We start from the raw sequence: 20219 nt of genomic DNA, 5'->3' as shown, positions 1-20219 counted from the left end.
TAACAATTGCTTATCTGCTCTTTCTAGTAAGAATACTCTCCTAGCCTTCTTGACCAACTTTTTAATTTTCGTAACCATAGTCGTAATGACAACATCATGATCACTCATCTCTGTCTCAACACTGACACCGTCGATGAGGTCTCGTCTGTTCGTGGCTACCAGATCTAAAATATTTCCATTACGCATTGGCTGTCGATTTAGCTGCTCAAGACAGTTTTTGGATAATGTGTTCAAAAGTAATTCATACGACGGCTTGTCTGTACCACCTGTAATGAATCCATATACATCCCAGTCTATACTAAGTAGGTTGAAGTCGCCCCCGACTAATATAGCATGATCCGGGTACTTCTGTGATACAGAATGTAGACTCCCTTTGAATGATTCTAGAACTGTCACAGTGGAACCTGGTGGCCGGTAATAACAATCCACAATCAACTTTATTTCCCCTAGCCCTGTTTAACGTGTCCAGATAACTTCACAATCACACTCTACTTCAACCTCAGCAGACACACTATTTTTGTCAACAGCAATGAAGACACCACCTCCTATGGTGTCTAATCTGTCTTTCCGATACATGTTCCAACCCTCACTAAATGTTTCAGAACTTTCTATCTCAGGGTTCAGCCAGGTCCCAGTCCCGAGAATAATTTGCGCGCCACATGCTTCCTGGAGAGCAGTAAATTCAGCAACTTTATTCCGAACACTCTGAAAATTTACTGCTAATATCGTGATAGCTGAAGTGTCTTTACACTGAGCGTGTCCTGATTCCCATGTCTGCACGTCGACTGGTGAGTGTTCATCAGGACAACTCGCACTACTGCCTAGCCTAAAAAACTCCCGTGTGCACGCCACAAGTACTCTGCTACCCGAGTAGCCGCTTCCTTTGTGTAGTGCAGCCCTGACCTATCTAGGGGTGTCCTACAATTCCCCACCCAATAGCGTCTAGAAATCTGCAGCCAAGACAGTCACAGATACGACGAAGCCTCTGGTTGAGACCCTCCACTCGGCTCCAAACTAAAGGACCCCAATCCACTCTGGGAACGATGCTGCAAATAGAGAGCTTGCTGCATGTGCACCCTTCTTACTCACACAGCTGCTCTGAATAGTGCAGTTGTGGGTGAAGCCAGAGCAGTGAATACACTCAGCTGCACTCACAGGATGCGAGTGCACTCTGGGAGCACACATCTTGGCCAGGCCTAACCTAGAGTGTAGCTCTGTACAGAGGTGAAATACGGGCAGTAAGCTGCTTGGAGAAGAGAGACTAGAAGCTCTTGAAATATGGTGGTACAGAAGAATTAGATCAATAGGTGAAGTAAGTAATGAGGAGCAACTACACTGAACTGGAGAAAAAAGCAATTTGTGGCAAAGCTTGACTAAAAGAAAAGGACCCATCCTGAGACATCAAGAAATCACCAATTTGGTAATGGAAGGAAGTCAAGTGTTTGTGTGTGGGAGGAATTGTACTGTGTGGGAGACTAAGACTGACTACAGTGAGCAGATTCAAACGGATGAGGCTGGAATAATTATTTGGAGATGAAGATGCATGACAGATAGATCAACATAGAGAGCTGCAACTGCAACAACAACAACAACAACAACAAACAGAAATAAAAAAATGAGTTATTGTACACAATCTGTAAGACTGTAAGAATAGCTCAGTTAACTGTGTAGCTTACAATTAATCTTTTACCTTTTGATAGAGATGGACCCCAGGTAAGTGAATAAACTGTCCTGCGATGATATAGCTTCAATACTGTAGGTGGGCCACCAGACGAAACATTCATTATACCAACTCGGCCCTCAGCAGTTCCATAAGCGAGTCGATCCTCTTCTATAGGATGCCAGGCCAACTAAACATTAAGCAAGAAAATATGTAAGATACATAATCAACATATAAAACGTGAAATATTCACTGTTTACTGTGCATGTGTAAGGAGTGTTCAAGTGAAAAGGTACGAAACGTTATAAGAACCAAACCAGTTGAAATGTGCTTATGTTGATTTGCGATAACATAGTGAGATGTGTAGGACGCAAATGTAGTGTTTGTTATCGCCTCCCCCCCCTCCCAAAAAAAAAAAAAAATTCTAAGTTGTGCCCTCAGCAGGCAAGATGATGCTCACTGTCTTTCCCAAGAACTAAGGTCCCATACTCATCGAATTCCTTGAACACAGACAAACCCGTGATGTATACTGACCCCACAGCCTATGGAAGTCCAACAAGAGCAAACAGCCTGGGCTGTTCATGGAGGGAAGGATTCTGCTCCAAAATAACACACGTCTACATGTGTCCTAGGTCACACAAAGTGTAGTGACCAAGTTCAAGTGGGAGCAGCTTGGGCATCTGCCCTAGAGCCAAGACATGTCACCCTGCAACTTCCATGTATTTGGTCCATCAAAAATACATCTCCAAGGGAAGCGTTTCAACTAGGATGATGAACTGAAGAACACAATGGAGGACTGGCTCCTGTCATGGCCACAGGGATTCTCTGAACAGGGAATTCTTCAGCTCCTGAAACAATGGGATAGTTGTGCTCAATCCTCTGGTGATTACTTTTGAATAAACACGTCAATTATACCCACAGTGTTGTTTCGTGCCTTTTCTTTTGAAAACCCTTTTGACATTTTCCCACAAGCAAACAAGCTTTATCAATATAAAGCTCAGCACCATTACTGAAGGAATGCGAACCCATTGGTCACATACAAAGCATATGATCCAGCACACAATGCATGTAGAAGATGGCAGGGAAACAGAGAAATTATTGCGTCAAATCCTTAATAATCAGACACCAGGAATGGCAGTGTATTTTAGTGACTTTGATAAAGGTCAGAATGATGGCTTGGCAGCTAGGAAACTACAAGAAAGGCATGTTTATGTGCTCTGAAATGAGAAATGACAAAGAAAAACAGCAAGACATAAACATCTATGGCTCTTCTGTGAATGAAGACAGTGGAGGCTTGCTCACCCAGTGAATCATTAACAGACAATAACCTGAGACACAGCTGAAATCAGAACACAATGCCACAGAAACATATGTTCCTGAATAATTTTTAATTGCATTTTGTTAGTTATTTGCCCACTAAAAAAATAACAGGCAACAACCTGCAGTAAAGAACACACCCGGGAAAGGGAAATAACATTTGCCATTAACACTGTTTTATTACTGAAAAATTATAATATGTTGTGTGTGTTCGTAGATTTTCCCGGCGAATGAGATGCTTGAAAGTCTCTCGGGCATGCAGTCAGGTTGACTGGTCGTTGTAGAATGAATTTTCGACGGCGTAACATGCCATCATCATCAGGTTACTGACGTCCTAGGCTGGCGGGTGGTGTGGTATATATACCTGTTGCCTCTCCCCTACACTGACTCCGCATATGGACCGAGGGATGTGCAGGCCATGGTGGTGGGGGTAGCTTGCGCTGACGAGATGACTGATGGGTGTCAGTATGCATGCCGCCTTCGGCGGGTGTGGTGCCCCGTTTCCGCTGCTCCTGCAGAACTTTTATTGCTGGATTCCATGCTTGGCTGAGTTGAAATCCATTGTCTTTGTTAATAAGGTTTTCGTGCAGCTGGATTTCAATTGCTTCCTTGTATACACAGTAACAAAAGTGGGATGTGTTGTGCAGGACTTCTGTGTTCTTGTATTTCATACGATGATTTGTCTCGAGCAAAATTCTGCGATTGCAGATTTTGTAGGCTGTTGGAGATTGGTGTGCCGTTTGTGTTCAGTACACCTTTCCTCGATCATGCGAATGGTTTGCCCCACATACGCTTTGCCACACTCGCACGGTATGAAATAAACTCCTGATTTCCAGAGTCCTAAATCGTCCTTCACTGTCCCTACAAGGGACTTGATCTTTGGCGGTGGGCGGTAGATGCATTTGATGTTATGAAGTCCTAGAATCCTGCCTATTTTTTCAGATACATTGCCTGCGAATGGTATGTAGGCTCTCGCTTTCGGTATATCATCATCAGGGGTTGGCTGTGATTTGGTCTTCTGCTTGAAGGGGCGTCGAATTTGGCGGTCTGTCACTATAGCTGTTCTTCTGGAACACATACTTGAGGTGGTCTAGTTCCGGTTTTAAGCTTTCTTCGTCGGAGATCACACGAGCTCTGTGAACCAATGTATTTAGTACTCCTTCCCTTTGTGACGGGTGATGACAGCTGGGGGCGTGAAGGTACAGATCCGTGTGGGTTGTCTTCCGATAGACACTGTGTCCCAGTGTTCCATCAGGCTTTTTCTGTACCAGAACATCCAAGACTGGTAGCTGCCCGTTTTTCTCCACCTCCATGGTGAACTGAATTTGGGGGTGGATAGAGTTCTGATGTTGTAAGAACAGTTGGAGCTTCTCTTCCATGTGTGGCCAACATGTACATGTTGGCCACCACAGGTGACAGAGGGCTACCCATAGGTACACCGTCTGTCTGTTCGTAGTAATATCCATCAAAAAGAAAATACGTTAACGTGAGCACAAAGTTAAATACTTTCGTGAATGTGGGCCCAAATTTCTTCTCAATAAGATCCAGCAAATCCTTGAGTGGAACCCTCGTGAAAAGTGATACAACATCGAAACTGACCATAAGATCTGAGCTGGCCAACTTGAGTTTCCCCATACGTTCCACAAACTGAGCTGAGTTTTTGATGTGGTGCCCACATTTGCCAACCAATGGACTCAATACTGCAGTCAAGTGTTTGGCAAGCTGGTATGTTGGTGCTCCTATAGTGCTCACTAACGGTCTCAGAGGAGTGCCCATCTTGTGTACCTTTGGAAGTCCGTAGAGTCTTGGTGGTGCAGCAGCACGCGGCCGAAGTTTCTTCGCTGTCTCGTCTATAAAGGTACTTCGAAGAAGTTCAATGTGTATACAAGGAAGCAATTGAAATTCGGCTGCACGAGAACCTTATTAACAAGGACAACGGATTTCAACTCAGCCAAGCATGGAATCCAGCAATAAAAGTTCTGCAGGAGCAGCGGAAACGGGGCACCACACTCGCCGAAGGCGGAATGCATACTGACGCCCATCAGTCATCTCGTCAGTGCAAGCTACCCCCACCACCGCGGCCTGCACATCCTCCGGTCCATACGTGGAGTCAGTGGAGGGGAGAGGTGACAGGTATATATACCACACCACCCGCCAGCCTAGGACGTCAGTCAGCAGGAGTAACCTGATGATGATGGCACGTTACGCCATCAAAAATTCGTTCTACAATGACCAGTCAACCGGCTGCATGCCCGAGACACCTTCAAGCATAATATGTTGTATCATTATATGAGTCAAAACTCTATTTATGTTCGTTCAGTTTAATTAGCTGTGTGTTCCAAATATCACATTTATCTTAAACATTATTATGTTCATATTGTATAACAGTATTCAAGAATAATGCCAACTCTAGACACACAGTGAGGGGTGTATTTGTGGTGGCAATATTATGCCACAGGGGACATTCAATTTGGGGTCTTTATCACATGCGGCTAGCAGAAGAGTTGTGAATAATGAATCTCTTCAGATCTATTTTCTACTACACTGAACATTGTGGTTTCCAGCAGGACATTTATCTATGATGTATGGCCAGCAAAGTACTAAAGTGATTTGAGGAGCACATTTTTGAAATACAGCTGCCCTGGTCCCCAAATTTGTTAGGTACCATCTCCTTATAATAAATCTGGGTTAGATATACACTCCTGGAAATGGAAAAAAGAACACATTGACACCGGTGTGTCAGACCCACCATACTTGCTCCGGACACTGCGAGAGGGCTGTACAAGCAATGATCACACGCACGGCACAGCGGACACACTAGGAACCGCGGTGTTGGCCGTCGAATGGCGCTAGCTGCGCAGCATTTGTGCACCGCCGCCGTCAGTGTCAGCCAGTTTGCTGTGGCATACGGAGCTCCATCGCAGTCTTTAACACTGGTAGCATGCCGCGACAGCGTGGACGTGAACCGTATGTGCAGTTGACGGACTTTGAGCGAGGGCGTATAGTGGGCATGCGGGAGGCCGGGTGGACGTACCGCCGAATTGCTCAACACGTGGGGCGTGAGGTCTCCACAGTACATCGATGTTGTCGCCAGTGGTCGGCGGAAGGTGCACGTGCCCGTCGACCTGGGACCGGACCGCAGCGACGCACGGATGCACGCCAAGACCGTAGGATCCTACGCAGTGCCGTAGGGGACCGCACCGCCACTTCCCAGCAAATTAGGGACACTGTTGCTCCTGGGGTATCGGCGAGGACCATTCGCAACTGTCTCCATGAAGCTGGGCTACGGTCCCGCACACCGTTAGGCCGTCTTCCGCTCACGCCCCAACATCGTGCAGCCCGCCTCCAGTGGTGTCGCGACAGGCATGAATGGAGGGACGAATGGAGACGTGTCGTCTTCAGCGATGAGAGTCGCTTCTGCCTTGGTGCCAATTATGGTCGTATGCGTGTTTGGCGCCGTGCAGGTGAGCGCCACAATCAGGACTGCATACGACCGAGGCACACAGGGCCAACACCCGGCATCATGGTGTGGGGAGCGATCTCCTACACTGGCCGTACACCACTGGTGATCGTCGAGGGGACACTGAATAGTGCATGGTACATCCAAACCGTCATCGAACCCATCGTTCTACCATTCCTAGACCGGCAAGGGAACTTGCTGTTCCAACAGGACAATGCACGTCCGCATGTATCCCGTGCCACCCAACGTGCTCTAGAAGGTGTAAGTCAACTACCCTGGCCAGCAAGATCTCCGGATCTGTCCCCCATTGAGCATGTTTGGGATTGAATGAAGCGTCGTCTCACGCGGTCTGCACGTCCAGCACGAACGCTGGTCCAACTGAGGCGCCAGGTGGAAATGGCATAGCAAGCCGTTCCACAGGACTACATCCAGCATCTCTACGATCGTCTCCATGGGAGAATAGCAGCCTGCATTGCTGCGAAAGGTGGATATACACTGTACTAGTGCTGACATTGTGCATGCTCTGTTGCCTGTGTCTATGTGCCTGTGGTTCTGTCAGTGTGATCATGTGATGTATCTGACCCGAGGAATGTGTCAATAAAGTTTCCCCTTCCTGGGACAATGAATTCACGGTGTTCTTATTTCAATTTCCAGGAGTGTATTTAGTTTGCATCATGGAAGGTGCAGTACTATATCTCCACTAACAAAATCCCCATTACAAGATTTGGCAGAGAACTGATAATTATTTGGATTTCGGCTGCCATTTTATTTCAAGCACCTACTACACACTGGCTTCTTCCATGGTATTCTCTTTTTCACTATATCTCACAACATCTGTTTTCAAATTTCATCAACTCTCCATTCATCCTTGATGAAAAATTAATTATTCTCTCTTCTTCCCACACCCTAAAGTCAATATTTCTCACTCTTTTTAATCAGAGCAGAATTACTGTTTCTTATAGACATAAGTTTTTCTTTTCCCCCTTGACACAGTTCACCTTTGGTAATCTGAGGCCGATGTAGTAAACAGAAAAGTAAAAATAATTTTCACCACCTCTTCTAATACGTAACTCTTTGCAGGTTGTTCCTATTTTTAGTCTTTCATTTATTTCATGATCATGGAATTTCTTCAGTTACTTTTTAAGAACATGTTAGTTTTGACTCTGTTGTTTATGACTACAAATTCCTCAAAATGGAAACATAGCTGAGATCCAAAATTAACCCTTTGACTGCTGCATGGAACACTGTGTATGTACCCCAGATACTACATCAGCACACTCCTCGTGCACTGAATGATGAATACTTCCGACTTACTCGCAATTTCTCAACTTGCTTATTGTTCAGATGTTTGAACTGGCACCGGGAAAGTTGAGAGAATTTATTTATGATATTTATAATTTTTATTGTAGTCTGTACTAACAAAACAGTCTCACAGCACAATGCAGGAATGACAGAAAACACACAATGTACACGAAGCATCATCTACTGTATTTACAGTGAACTAAGAAATGTGGTGAAATTTTGCTGAAAGCATTGACATCAGCTTTACAATGAAATCAGGTGCTGCATGCTGAATCCCTGCCTGTTGCTTTTATAGCAAAGGTCAATGGTTGGTACACACCTACCAAAAATTAGACTGAAAACAAAGCAGTGTATTGTACATTGAAACAGCATCTATTGGATTTACAGAAAATTAAAAGATTTGTTGAGAGTATACCAGAAGTGTCGTAAGCAAATGGGCCTTGTATTCTATCATATGTAAATGATAAACAAGCATATGTCTCAAAACTTCTACTGCAGTTGACAGCACCATGAGTATGCCAATGCTGCAGTCAACGGCACTCATGTCACCGAGTGCTTTGACTGTTGTAGCAATCCACTGTAGTCATAGCGTTAACAAAAGTGAAAATATTACTTTCTAACATTTATGCCCCCCAAACAATCATACTCGCTGATAATACTTTTCATAGATGCTGTGCAAACCATAAAAATATGCCACCAATAATTACTATTACACAAATATTTAATACTTACTGCTGTTACTTTCCCATTAATCTTCTGCCAAAATGCGGTAATATCAATCTTACTTTTATTACTGAGATTCCACACACGAATCATTGCATCCCCTACTCCAATAGCGATCCTGAAAATAAAGTAAGACAAAAATTTGTTTGCTTTTTGGATATAGTTTCACATTCCAAGTATCATTCATACGATTAATCATAGCGATATGGAACAAGTCATTTTACATTTACAGTACACATTTTTGTGAATGTGTGCGCCTGCTGACCGAGAGTTTTTTTTTCCTTTCTTTGTTTTAAATAATAAAGATGCAAATTAGTATTCTTACCCATGATCTTTTTTCTTATTAAATAAACAAAAATTCTTCTACAATACAGGAGGATATGTCAAGGACAACATTTTTCAATTTTTTTTATATATTTTACTTTGCTGTATATCAGAAATTTTATTTTATTGAGTAAGTGATCAACAACTTTTGTAGCAGCACTGTCCGCACCCCTTTTGTGCTGAAGAGATACTTAATGTGGAATAATGAATGCCATTTTTTCTTCTGGTATTGTAATTATGTACTTCATTGTCCCTTCTGGAGTGTAGTGGGTTATTTACATCTAACACATTATTTTCTCAGCATGTGTCATACTTTTCATTGGTGTAGTACTTCCAGACATGTAGAACTGAAACACAGTGAGACCATAAGCAGAAAATCACTCAATAATACTTTTACAAACAGTATTTACCATTTCTTTCACTGTTTTGTATACATTTGGATTGACTATAGTACTAGTGTCATCTGAAAAAAGAAACAATTCCCTTATCAGAAGAATCTCACCTGTGTGTCTCAAAATTTTTCTGGCATAAAGAGTATTCCATGAAGTTTTAGGATCACAGTCACATTATATTGACTTCTTGGCACAGCATTTTGGCTGACAATAATTCTGGCATTTTTAGGTGAGTGTTTTGTACTGGGGATTGATAGTTCACATTGCTAACTTTATACCAAAAATTGGCGTGGAGAAGCATGCATGAAGACAGCCACTACATGAGCGCCCTCTTCGTATATTGCTCCATCTGTGGCACGCAGGCACATGCATAATGATGAAACTATAAGCATGCTCTCCATCGAAACGCGTGCTTGTGCTCTTTTGGAAGAAATCACTGGTTCCCACACCTTACCTAGTTAAAAGTTGCCTCCAGAAGGGCTTCATTGAGGCCAAGATTTCCATGGCAGAATAATCCATGGAATGTCCCGTGGAGATACAATGCTTGGCTATGGCTGACTTATCAGGTTGCAAAATTCTCATGTGGTGATCATATTCAATGCATCTTTCACGAACTGCGCACATTGTCTAACCAATGTAGGCTTTGTTATACTGGCAAGGTATTCCGTAGATTCCAGCCCTCTGCAATTGCAAATTGTCCTCTGCCAAACTGACAAGAGCAGAAGTCTCTATAGGTGAGTGGGAGATTGCTTTGGCATACTGTTTCTTTAAGATTTTTGGCATAAACTTAGTGAAATGAACTAACAATCTCCATTGCAAAACACTCACCTGAAGATGGCTGCATGATTATCAGCCAAAATATTGTGGCAAAAGGTTGGCGTAATCCAGCTGCAATCCCAAAACTCACCTATTTACATTATGAAGAACAATTTTCTGCGCTTCCATTTATCTATGAGCATTCTGTGATTCACAAATACAAAGGCCTTAGAGAGATCAAAGAAAATACCAGTCAGTGCTGTCTGATTACCTAATGCTTGTGAAATTTTGGTGAATGAACACATAAATGGCATTCACAATTGAGCAATTCTTATGAAATTCAAACTGTGATTTACCAAGGATATTACTGTTGCTCAGGTGTTATACTGCTCTACAGTGTGCCACCTACTAAAAAGTATTGGAAAATGTATCAGTACTGAAACAGGTTGGTAGTTATTGACATCACTCCTAATCACCTTTCTTATAGAGGGTTTTAACAAGCTCATATTTCAACCTCTATGGAAGAATGCCCTCCATGTATCATATACATTAGAAAGGTAGCCCTTATTATATGGGGAACAAGTCTTCAGTGTCCTATTGGACACGCCATTAAATCCAGATGAGCTTTCATTTTTGAGAGAAGATCCAGAAGAAGAAGTGCTTGAGAAATGCACTGATTGAATTTTATTAGCATTTCTTTTTCTACGTACTGCTCTGATTTTATTTCCTGAATCATTTGTTCTTATATTTTCTACTACTTCTAAGAAATGATTATTCCACATATTTATTAGCTGTGACTGATCACTTACAGCCATCCATTTTAATCATTAGTGATGTTACCCTGTTATGTAATGTACTGTTCTGTCTCGTTTCGCTGCATTTCATACAGACTTAAGTCTGTTGTCAGAATTACTCGCAATTACCCTCTGCCAGGCACTTAAATGTGATTTGCAGAGTATCCATGTAGATGTAAATGTGCCATGGTGCATGTTCCTTGACTATCTAAAAACTTTTAATTTTGAGTAATTTTTGTAATGTGCAAGTACTACTGGATCTCCACTTTTTCTTGCCAACATATACACTTCTCTTTTCCTTTCAAAAGATACCTTAAACCTTTTAGTTATCCATGGATTTTCACATGATTGTTTAATGTCCTTTCTGATTACTTTTAGAGTAAAGCTATTTTCAAATCATGATAAGAATTTATCATTGAATAGATTAAGGTTTATGTCAGCATTTGGTTCAGTATAAATTGCATCCCCAACCATCTCAAAATATTTGTCCTAGAGTCATTAATTATTGAATTGGATTTTAGCTGAGGGAAATCTGTAATGAAAGTCTCCGTAATTTTTATCCTAACAAATTGTGCATCACGATCAGAGAGCACTTGTTACTGAGTACATAGTAATTTTTTGCTTTGAGCTCCATCGAAGAAAACATTGTCAATTATAGTCATATTGTCTTTATCCATACATACTTGAAAAATAATTACAGAGAGAAAATTTTAGGGCCCAAATAAGATTATTTTCACATTTAATAATAATAAAGTCATAATAGTTTAAAAATACATCTGTTACATATTGTTTATTCAGACAAGACAGGTACCTGGAATAAATGCATTTATGAGCTTGATAAGTAAAGTTCAGTATAAGACATTCATTAACCCTTAACTGATATCATACAACTTTTTACTGTAAATGATATTGTGGTGTCTTTCCAACTCCAGGAGTTTGTTATTGATTTGATTGATTTAAAAGAGGGGGGGGGGGGGAAGTGACCAAACTGCTTGGTCATCAGTCCCTTGTTCCAAATGAAACAATGCCACAAGGGGGAGAATAAAACAAACAAGACATACAACACAAAACGGAAAGAAAGGAAAAACCACAGGAATAAAGGAAAGGTAACAAACACTAAAATGAACAAAAGAGGACAAGAAAACAACAGAGAGACTAAAGAAACAATTAGAAGAGAGTAAAACAAGAAAACGGATTACAGTGGCCATGAGAATAAAAAGGAAGAAGCCAGCCACTCTGCAACACATTGAAACCTCCAGCATAAAAGCACTAGGGTGGAGGACACGGAGGGACAAAGGACATGCGCAAAATCTTAGATAAAATGATAAAAGCCACCCTCATGAATAAAACATAAAACTAAAGCTGCTGTTGAGGCACTGTTGCCCAACAATGAAGGTAGGATGCTGGGAAAGTTAAAAGTCCACCGCAGAGTGGCTAAAAGTGGGCAGTCCAGCAAGAGATCGACGACAGTCATTTGTGAGCCACAGCGACACCGAGGTGGGTCCTCGGGATGGAGGAGGTTACCATGGGTTAGCAAAGTATGGCCAATGCGGAGACTGCTAAGGACAACTGATTCCCTGCAAGAGGCCTGCATGGAAGACTTCCCCACATTCGTATTCTCCTTAATGACACGCAGTTTGTTGTGAGTACTGTTATGCCATTCCATCTCCCAAAGCTGAAAACCTTGTGGCATAAGATAAAAATGGTTCAAATGGCTCTGAGCACTTTGGAACTTAACTTCTAAGGTCATCAGTCCCCTAGAACTTAGAACTACTTAAACCTAACTAACCTAAGGACATCACACATATCCATGGCCAAGGCAGGATTCGAACCTGCGACCGTAGTGGTCCAGACTGTAGCGCCCAGAACCGCTCGGCCACCCCGGCCGGCTGCGGCATAAGACAGAACGCAGGTCAGGTTCAGAGAAGCCAATCCCCATAATTGGTTTCCGCGTAGCCTATTTGGCCAGCCTGTCGGCAAGTTCGTTGCCTGGGATTCCAACATGACCTGGCATCTGGGATTCCAACATGAACTCGGGTCCAGACAAACCTCACTGAACGACTGAACTGTTCCAGGGCTGTACCCCTGGATGGTCGCTACCAAAGGATGACGAGGGTAGCACTGGTTGATAGCTTGTAGGCTACTTAAGGAGTCAGTACACAGAAGAAATGACTCCCCAAGGCATGAATGGATGTGCTCAAGAGCATGAGATATAGCCACCACTACTGCAGTGAAAACACCGCAGCCATTGGGCAAGGAATACTGTTCAATATGTCCTCCATGGACATATGCGAAGCAGACGTGACCATCAGCCATCAAGCTGTTGGTGTAAAACATTTCATGGCCTCGGTACATGTCAAGAATTGACAGGAAGTGGCAGCGGAAAGCCATGGGGTCAACTGAGTCCTTAGGGCCATGTGATAGGTCCAGGGGAAGCCACGGCCTGCGTGTACAGCATGGAGGTGTACGTGAATGGACCTCAAGTGTAGGTGGTAAAGGCAAGGACCCCAGGCAGAGCTTGGTAGTAGGCTTCACCAATTTCCATAAGGCGAAAGGAATGCAGAAACATGCAAAATATATATGCATCAGATTGGAAGAAAAGATACATTTCCATACGTGTCTGCTAGACTATCTCCTGGATATGGGGGCGAACTGTGGGAGGCACCAACTTGGACACAGAAAGTAGGAAGTGACAGGAAATTTTGGATAAAAATCAGGAGCACGCCTCGGAGACCCCACTCGTATAATATGGCAAGGATATGATGTCACCAGGTGGTGTAATATGCTTTTTGTAAATCAAAAAAGATGGCAACAAGGTGTTGGGGTCTGGAAAAGGCTGTTCAGATGGCAGACTTGAGGGACACAAGATGATCAGTGGTAGAAACCGCCCTAGCATGAAGTCAGTAGGCCACATGACTCCAAGACCCAATCTACCCCTGACACACCACACGTTCTAGCAGCTTACAGAGAATGTTGGTGAGGCTGATGGGCCGATAGCTATCCACATCAAGTGGGTTTTTGCCAGGTTTGAGCACTGATATGATGGTGCTCTCCTGCTATTGCAATGGAAAGACGCCGTCACACCAGGATGGCCATTTCTGGGAGTCCTGATGCCCCAGGGTGACAGGCATCTACTCCCTGGCATACACGGGGAGTTAATGGCGCAGGCTTCAGCAGAGCAATCCCTGTATGGTCAGGGGGCTACAACCAACAGGGTACATGGCGGCCCTAACAGGACATTTTGGAGGGACTGGTGCACTACAGTCTGCCACAAGGAAAACAAATGAATCAGAATATCAATAAGAAATACAATTTAATATCAGCATTTCCACTATTATGGTAATAAATGTGCATCTAAAAAGCAATGTGAAGCAGCACAGTATGGTAACATACGCACATGTATACATTTAACAAGCACACTGTCACTTGGGGAAAAATAAAGCTTGAAAAATAAAACTTACAATCTCCTCCTACACAGGGCCAACAAATGAAATGATGGACATGAACACTGAGAAGATGGAATGGGCAGATGGATGATAATGTGTAACTTTACAAAGAAAAATGTGCAACTAAGGGATGTAAAAATAACAGTTACATGTAAACTTTGAGTACCATTATACTGTAACAATGTTCATGACACAGGCTTAATAAAAACTACCAGAGTGGGATGCTTTAAATTATCTTATTTTTATTTTTTCTTTCAAAGAAGCACAGAAAAAATGTCATACAGTCCCTCATTATGGCAATACATTCAGTGAATGACAAAAATAGTTCATGGAGCACAGGCCTAGGTCTGCTCACTTCTTCCTTAAGGTGTGTCTAAACTGTGTACAAAACATGTTCCACAACAAAACCACCGTTCCAGGGCTGTGTCATTACAGATCAAGGGATTTCTGTTCTTGGCCTGCTATCAATAAATGCTGCTACACTGTGCTAGTATTCGTTTTTGCTCTGTCTATAGTGTTGCATAATGTCTTTCCATGTGGTTCTTGATGAAATGAAGTGGAAAAGAAGCAAAATTTACAAACTTCTCACACACTATGAGGCACAGGAATGCCTCTGGAATGTTCAGAGCCATAGTTTTAAAAATATTAAAAAGAAACATGACTCCCTGCAAAATATTGTTTTGTTACTTGGCACCATCAGCAGTGATGTAGATAAAGAAATTAAGTAATTCATCTGTCAATACTGCAGCAACAATAAAGACAACAGAATTAGTTACCTGACTTCAGAAAAAAATTGTTGTCAGGGAGTTAAGTGAGCTGTGGTCCTATAAAAGGTTGGTGACGACGGCAACAACAAAAGTACAACACTTTGTATGAGACAAAACTGAACATATGTAGGAGGCAGCAGTCAGTAGGAAACAAAGCCCTGAATAAAGAAAGCAGCGACAACTTTTTATCTCTGGATTGCCAAAGACTGAGTGGTACCAATGGCCAATCGAACATCACATGGTACAAGGAAGCCATTTTGGACCTGATTAGTATGCTGCTATTCGAGGGCAGAGCTTGGTAGTAGGCTTCACCAATTTCCATAAGGCGAAAGGAATGCAGAAACATGCAAAATATATTTGCATCAGATTGGAAGAAAAGATACATTTCCATACGTGTCTGCTAGACTATGTGAAATGACTAAACATTTCTCTTGTCGTGGATTATGTACCTATCATATGTAACATTATCTGGCAATTAATGCTTGCTGTTCTTTGTAAAGTAACTAGTAGAACGCTGGATTTGTAATGCAAAGTTTGTAAGATTGATCCTCACTCCTTTTTTGCCCTCTTTGCTTAATATTACTGCCTTCTTAAGTTTACTTTATTCATAATACAGTTGTGTAAGAGCTTTACATTCTATAACACATTATATTTTGATATCCACAGGAGTGATCCCAAAAGTAAGATCTTCAGTTTTTTTTTTAATATAAAGAAATGTTTACTTACAATAAATTGTACATAATTTTGAAGCTTGAACATTTTTCTAGTTGTCCACAGAATTTCCATTTCGATCGATACATTTCTGTATAACCATGACATACCAGGCTGCCGTCATGCTATTAAAGAAACATAGGACCTCATATTTCACCTTGCTGTTGTCACTGAAGTGCCTTTCAACTAGGGAAACAACTGGTACCCACTGGGTACTAAGTCTGGGATACAGGGAGGACAGATGATGATGTCTCATCCAAACTGTAGCAGAAGATCCATAGTTTGATGGGCGATGTAGGGGCGAGCATTGTCATGGGGAAAGGCTTATGCCCTTGCTCAACATTCCTCTTCTTCAGTTCTGAATCATAGAAGTTGATCAACAATATCCTCTTTCGATCCGAAAACACAGCTGCCATGACTTTACTGGCAAACTGCGTTCTTTTCAATTTTCGCAGCTTGGGTGAATTGGAATGCCATCACTCTTGTAATCGTTAGTTGGGGTCAGGTGTGAAGTCCAGCACAAGTTTCATCACCCATGACTATTGAATCCAAAAGGTTGTCCTTTTCATCTGCATGGCACTGAAGAAATTTGCGGGCAGTTTCAATGTGTTGCTGTTTGTGGTCTTCTGTCAGCATTCTTAGGACTCATCTTGCGGACAAATCGTAAATCGTGGTCTGTAGAATTATGCCGTCGTATGTGGATTAAGGCTGGAAAAGACCCACCATAGTTTAACAATGAAATTTCGAAAATGCTGAGGAAGCAAAACCTGTGGCACTCTCAGCTCAAAGACAATGTGCAAATGGTGACAGGCATAGGTAAGTGGAGATTCATGTGTCTGTAAAAAGATCTATATATGAAGCATACAACAACTACTACCATTGTACCTTAGCAAAAGATCTGTTCAAGAACCTGAAAAAATTCTGATCCTATGGAAAATTGCTAAGTGGGTCTAACTCTTCCATTCATTCACTTGTTGACCAGTCTGGTATGGCAGTTGAAGACAGCAAAACGAATGCTAAGGTTTGCTTGTGCTTAAGAAATTTTTCATGCAGGAGAATCGCACAAACATACTGTCATTTGACCATCAAAACGACTTCAGTATGGACGACATCCCTGGTATAGAGAAACAACTGAAAAACTTCAAAACAAACAAATCACCAGGTCCGTATGGAATCCCAGTTCAGTTTTACAAAGAGTATCCAGCACAAAGTTCCAAGCAAGTGCAAAAAATGGCAGGTTACACCTGTATATAAGAAGGGTAAATTACAGACCAACAACTTTAACATCAGTTCTCAGCAGAATTTTTCATTCAAATATAATAAATTTCCTAGATACCGAGAATCTATGTCCACAAATTAACAAGATTGTACAAATTATTGCTCATGTGAAACTTAGCTTGCCCTTTTCTCACATGTTATACTGCGAACTATGGATGAAGGGCAACAGGCAGATTCCACTTTTCTAGATTTCCAGAAAGCTCTGACAATGCCCCACCGCAGACTGTTAACAAAGATACTACCATGTTGAGTAGGTTCTCAGGTACATGATTTGCTCAAAAACATCTTAGGTAACAGAACCCAGTATGTTGTCCTGTTGTAAGGAAGAGGCTCCAGTAGAAGTAGATGTAGTTAAGATGCAACAGAATCTCACTAGGAAACCAAATGTTTCAAAAAAAGTAAGAGGAAAGTTCTGTTGGTTGGTAGCAGCCATGGAAGAGGTGTGGGCGAGATTTTGCAGGAAAAATTAGGTGACAGGTATCAGGTCACAAACTTTTTCAAGCCAAGTGCATGTCTTAGCCAGGTAGAGGATATATGTTCCTTGAGCAAGGGTTTCTCAAAGCAGGATCATGTGATAATAGTGGGTGGAGTGGGAAACAGTATTGATACGGATCAGGGCTACAGTATTGAGTGTGACGTGGTGAAAATAGCCTCTGCAGCGACCCATACCAATGTTGGGCTGGTCCTGCTTTTGAGCGGCATGATCAACCCCAGTTGAACCGCTCTGTCAGGAGGGTAAATATGGAGTTGGATCAGTTGTGTAGGGTGGCCACTCTGTCAGACATTGGACTGGTTACTGTCGAGGCTATTGATAGGGGGGGATTTCACAAGGCATGGCCTACACCTCAATAGGAAAGGGAAGGGAGGGGACACTAGTACTCATGGATGTACCTCTTTTTTAGACTAATATCAGTGTCCAATGAGAAGTTCAGGCAGGAAGGTGCTAAAGAGATCCAAAACTCACAAGATTCTCACAACAGTAAAGTAAATAATAATGTTACCATATTTAAGCAAAATATTGGTGGATTAAAGAAAAAAGTAGATTCTCACAAAAGTAACGTAAAAAGTAGATTCTCACAAAAGTAACGTAAAAAATAATATTACCACTTTTCACCAAAATATTCCGGGATTGAAGAATAAAGTAGATGAGCTCCTGGCTTGTTTGGATGGCATTGAATCTGATAATGTAATAGATGTACTATGCCTGTCTGAGCATCACATTGTGCCTGATATGGAAAAAGTAAATATCAGTGGTTACAAACTAAAAATTAATGACTCAACAATTAGAAATTTCAGGGAAAATCTTCAGCAGTTAAACTGGGATGAGGTGTACAAGGAACCCGACGCTAATTTAAAATATAACTTATTTCATGATACACTTGTAAGAGAATTTGAAAACTGTTTCCCCAAGAAAGTAGCTAAATCTAATTATAAGAAACCATGCAAAAAATCTTGGCTTACTAAAGGAATAAAAATATCTTGTAACCACAAAAGGGAACTGCATTTAACAACAAGAAAGAGTAATGACCCAGAAACAGCCACATATTATAAAAACTACTGTGCTACATTAAGAAAGGTTATTAAAAAGTCCAGAAGCATGTGCATTATGTCTGAGATTAATACCTCCGATAACAAAATCAAAACAATTTGGAATATTATTACAAGGGAGACAGGGCAACCGAGAGTACAGGATGACGGCATTACCATCAAAGTGAATGGAAACTTGACAAACAAGCCGGAAGTCAAAAACATTTTGAATAATCATTTTTTAAATGTTGTGATGAAAATAGGATCCAAATGTTCATTAGAAGAAGCAAGGCAGTTAATGAAAGAGGTCTTAACCACACAATTTGATACAATTGAAATTCCACTCACCTCTCCTTCTGAAATTAGGAAGATGATAAACTCTCTCAAGAATAAAAGTTCACATGGAATTGATAGCATTTCCAGCAGGATAATAAAAGCCTGTTCCCAAGAGATAAGTGGGATTCTTAGCCACATATGTAATAGCTCTCTGAAGCAGGGTATTTTCCCAGATAGACTGAAGTATGCCACTGTTAAACCACTGCATAAAAAAGGGGATACGTTTGATGTCAACAACTACTGCCCAATCTCTCTTCTGACTGCCTTATCCAAAATTCTTGAAAAAGTAATGTATTGTACAGTAGCTTCACACCTTTGCAAAAATAAAGTTTTAACAAAATGTCAGTTTGGTTTCCAGAAGGGTTTTTCAATGGATAATGCTATATATACTTTTACTAATGAAATATTAAATGCTCTGAGTAACCGGAAGTCACCTGTTGGGATTTTTTGTGATCTCTCAAAGGCTTTTGATTGTGTAAATCATGGAATACTTCTAGATAAGCTCAAGTACTGTGGCATGAATGGGACAGCACTCAAATGCTTTAAATAATACCTAACTGGAAGAGTGCAGAAAGTTGAAATAAGAAGTTCACATAATATGCAAAAAAACTGGCGATTTCTCAAACTGGGGAACAATCAAGAAAGGGGTGCCGCAAGGTTCGGTCTTGGGTTCTCTGCTGTTCTCAATATATATTAATGACTTGCCATTCTATATTCACAAAGATGCAAAGCTGGTACTTTTTGCCAATGATACAAGTATAGCTATCACACCCAACAGACAAGAATTAACTGATGAAATTGTAAATGATGTTCTTCAGAAAATCATTAAGTGGTTCTCTGCAAATGGGCTCTCATTAAACTTTGACAAAACATAGTACATACAGTTCCACAAAGTAAATGGAATGGCACCATTAATAAATATAGACTTCGATCAGAATAGTCAAAATTTATAGGTGTATGCATTGATGAGGGGTTGAAATGGAAAAAAAACACACTGAAGATCTGCTGATACGTTTGAGTTCAGCTACTTATGCTATTAGGGCAATTGCAAATTTTGGCGATATACATCTCAGTAAATTAACTTACCACTGCTATTTTCATTCTCTGCTTTCGTATGGCATCATATTCTGAGGAACTCATCATTGAGTAGAAGAGTGTTCATTGCACAAAAGTGTGTAATCATAATAATTGCTGGAGCTCATCCAAGATCATCCTGCAGACACTTATTTAAAGAGCTAGGGATCTACACTGTGGCCTCACAATATATATATTCACTTATGAAATTTGTTATTAACAATCCGAACGAATTCAAAAGTAATAGTAGTGTACGTGGCTACAACACTGGGAGAAAGGATGATCTTTACTCCTCACGGTTAAGTCTAACTTAGGCTCAGAAGGGGGTAAATTAAGCTGCCACAAAAGTCTT

General features: G+C 41.4%; 1 protein-coding gene across 1 annotated transcript in view; it reads right to left on the bottom strand.

Annotated features, from left to right (window-relative positions):
* Nucleotides 1–20219, bottom strand: part of LOC124789327 (gem-associated protein 5) — a 366866-nt gene that overhangs the window by 256260 nt on the left and 90387 nt on the right. Inside the window, exons 7-8 of the mRNA XM_047256646.1 lie at nt 8472–8580; nt 1691–1850 (exon numbers count right to left, since the gene is read on the bottom strand). Coding sequence (XP_047112602.1) covers nt 1691–1850; nt 8472–8580 — 269 coding nt within the window. The remainder of the gene's footprint in view (nt 1–1690; nt 1851–8471; nt 8581–20219) is intronic.

The sequence above is a fragment of the Schistocerca piceifrons genome, chromosome 3, assembly GCF_021461385.2.
Source record: "Schistocerca piceifrons isolate TAMUIC-IGC-003096 chromosome 3, iqSchPice1.1, whole genome shotgun sequence".
In the NCBI taxonomy this organism is placed as follows: Eukaryota; Metazoa; Arthropoda; class Insecta; order Orthoptera; family Acrididae; genus Schistocerca; species Schistocerca piceifrons.
This window is presented reverse-complemented; position numbering and strand designations above follow the sequence as displayed.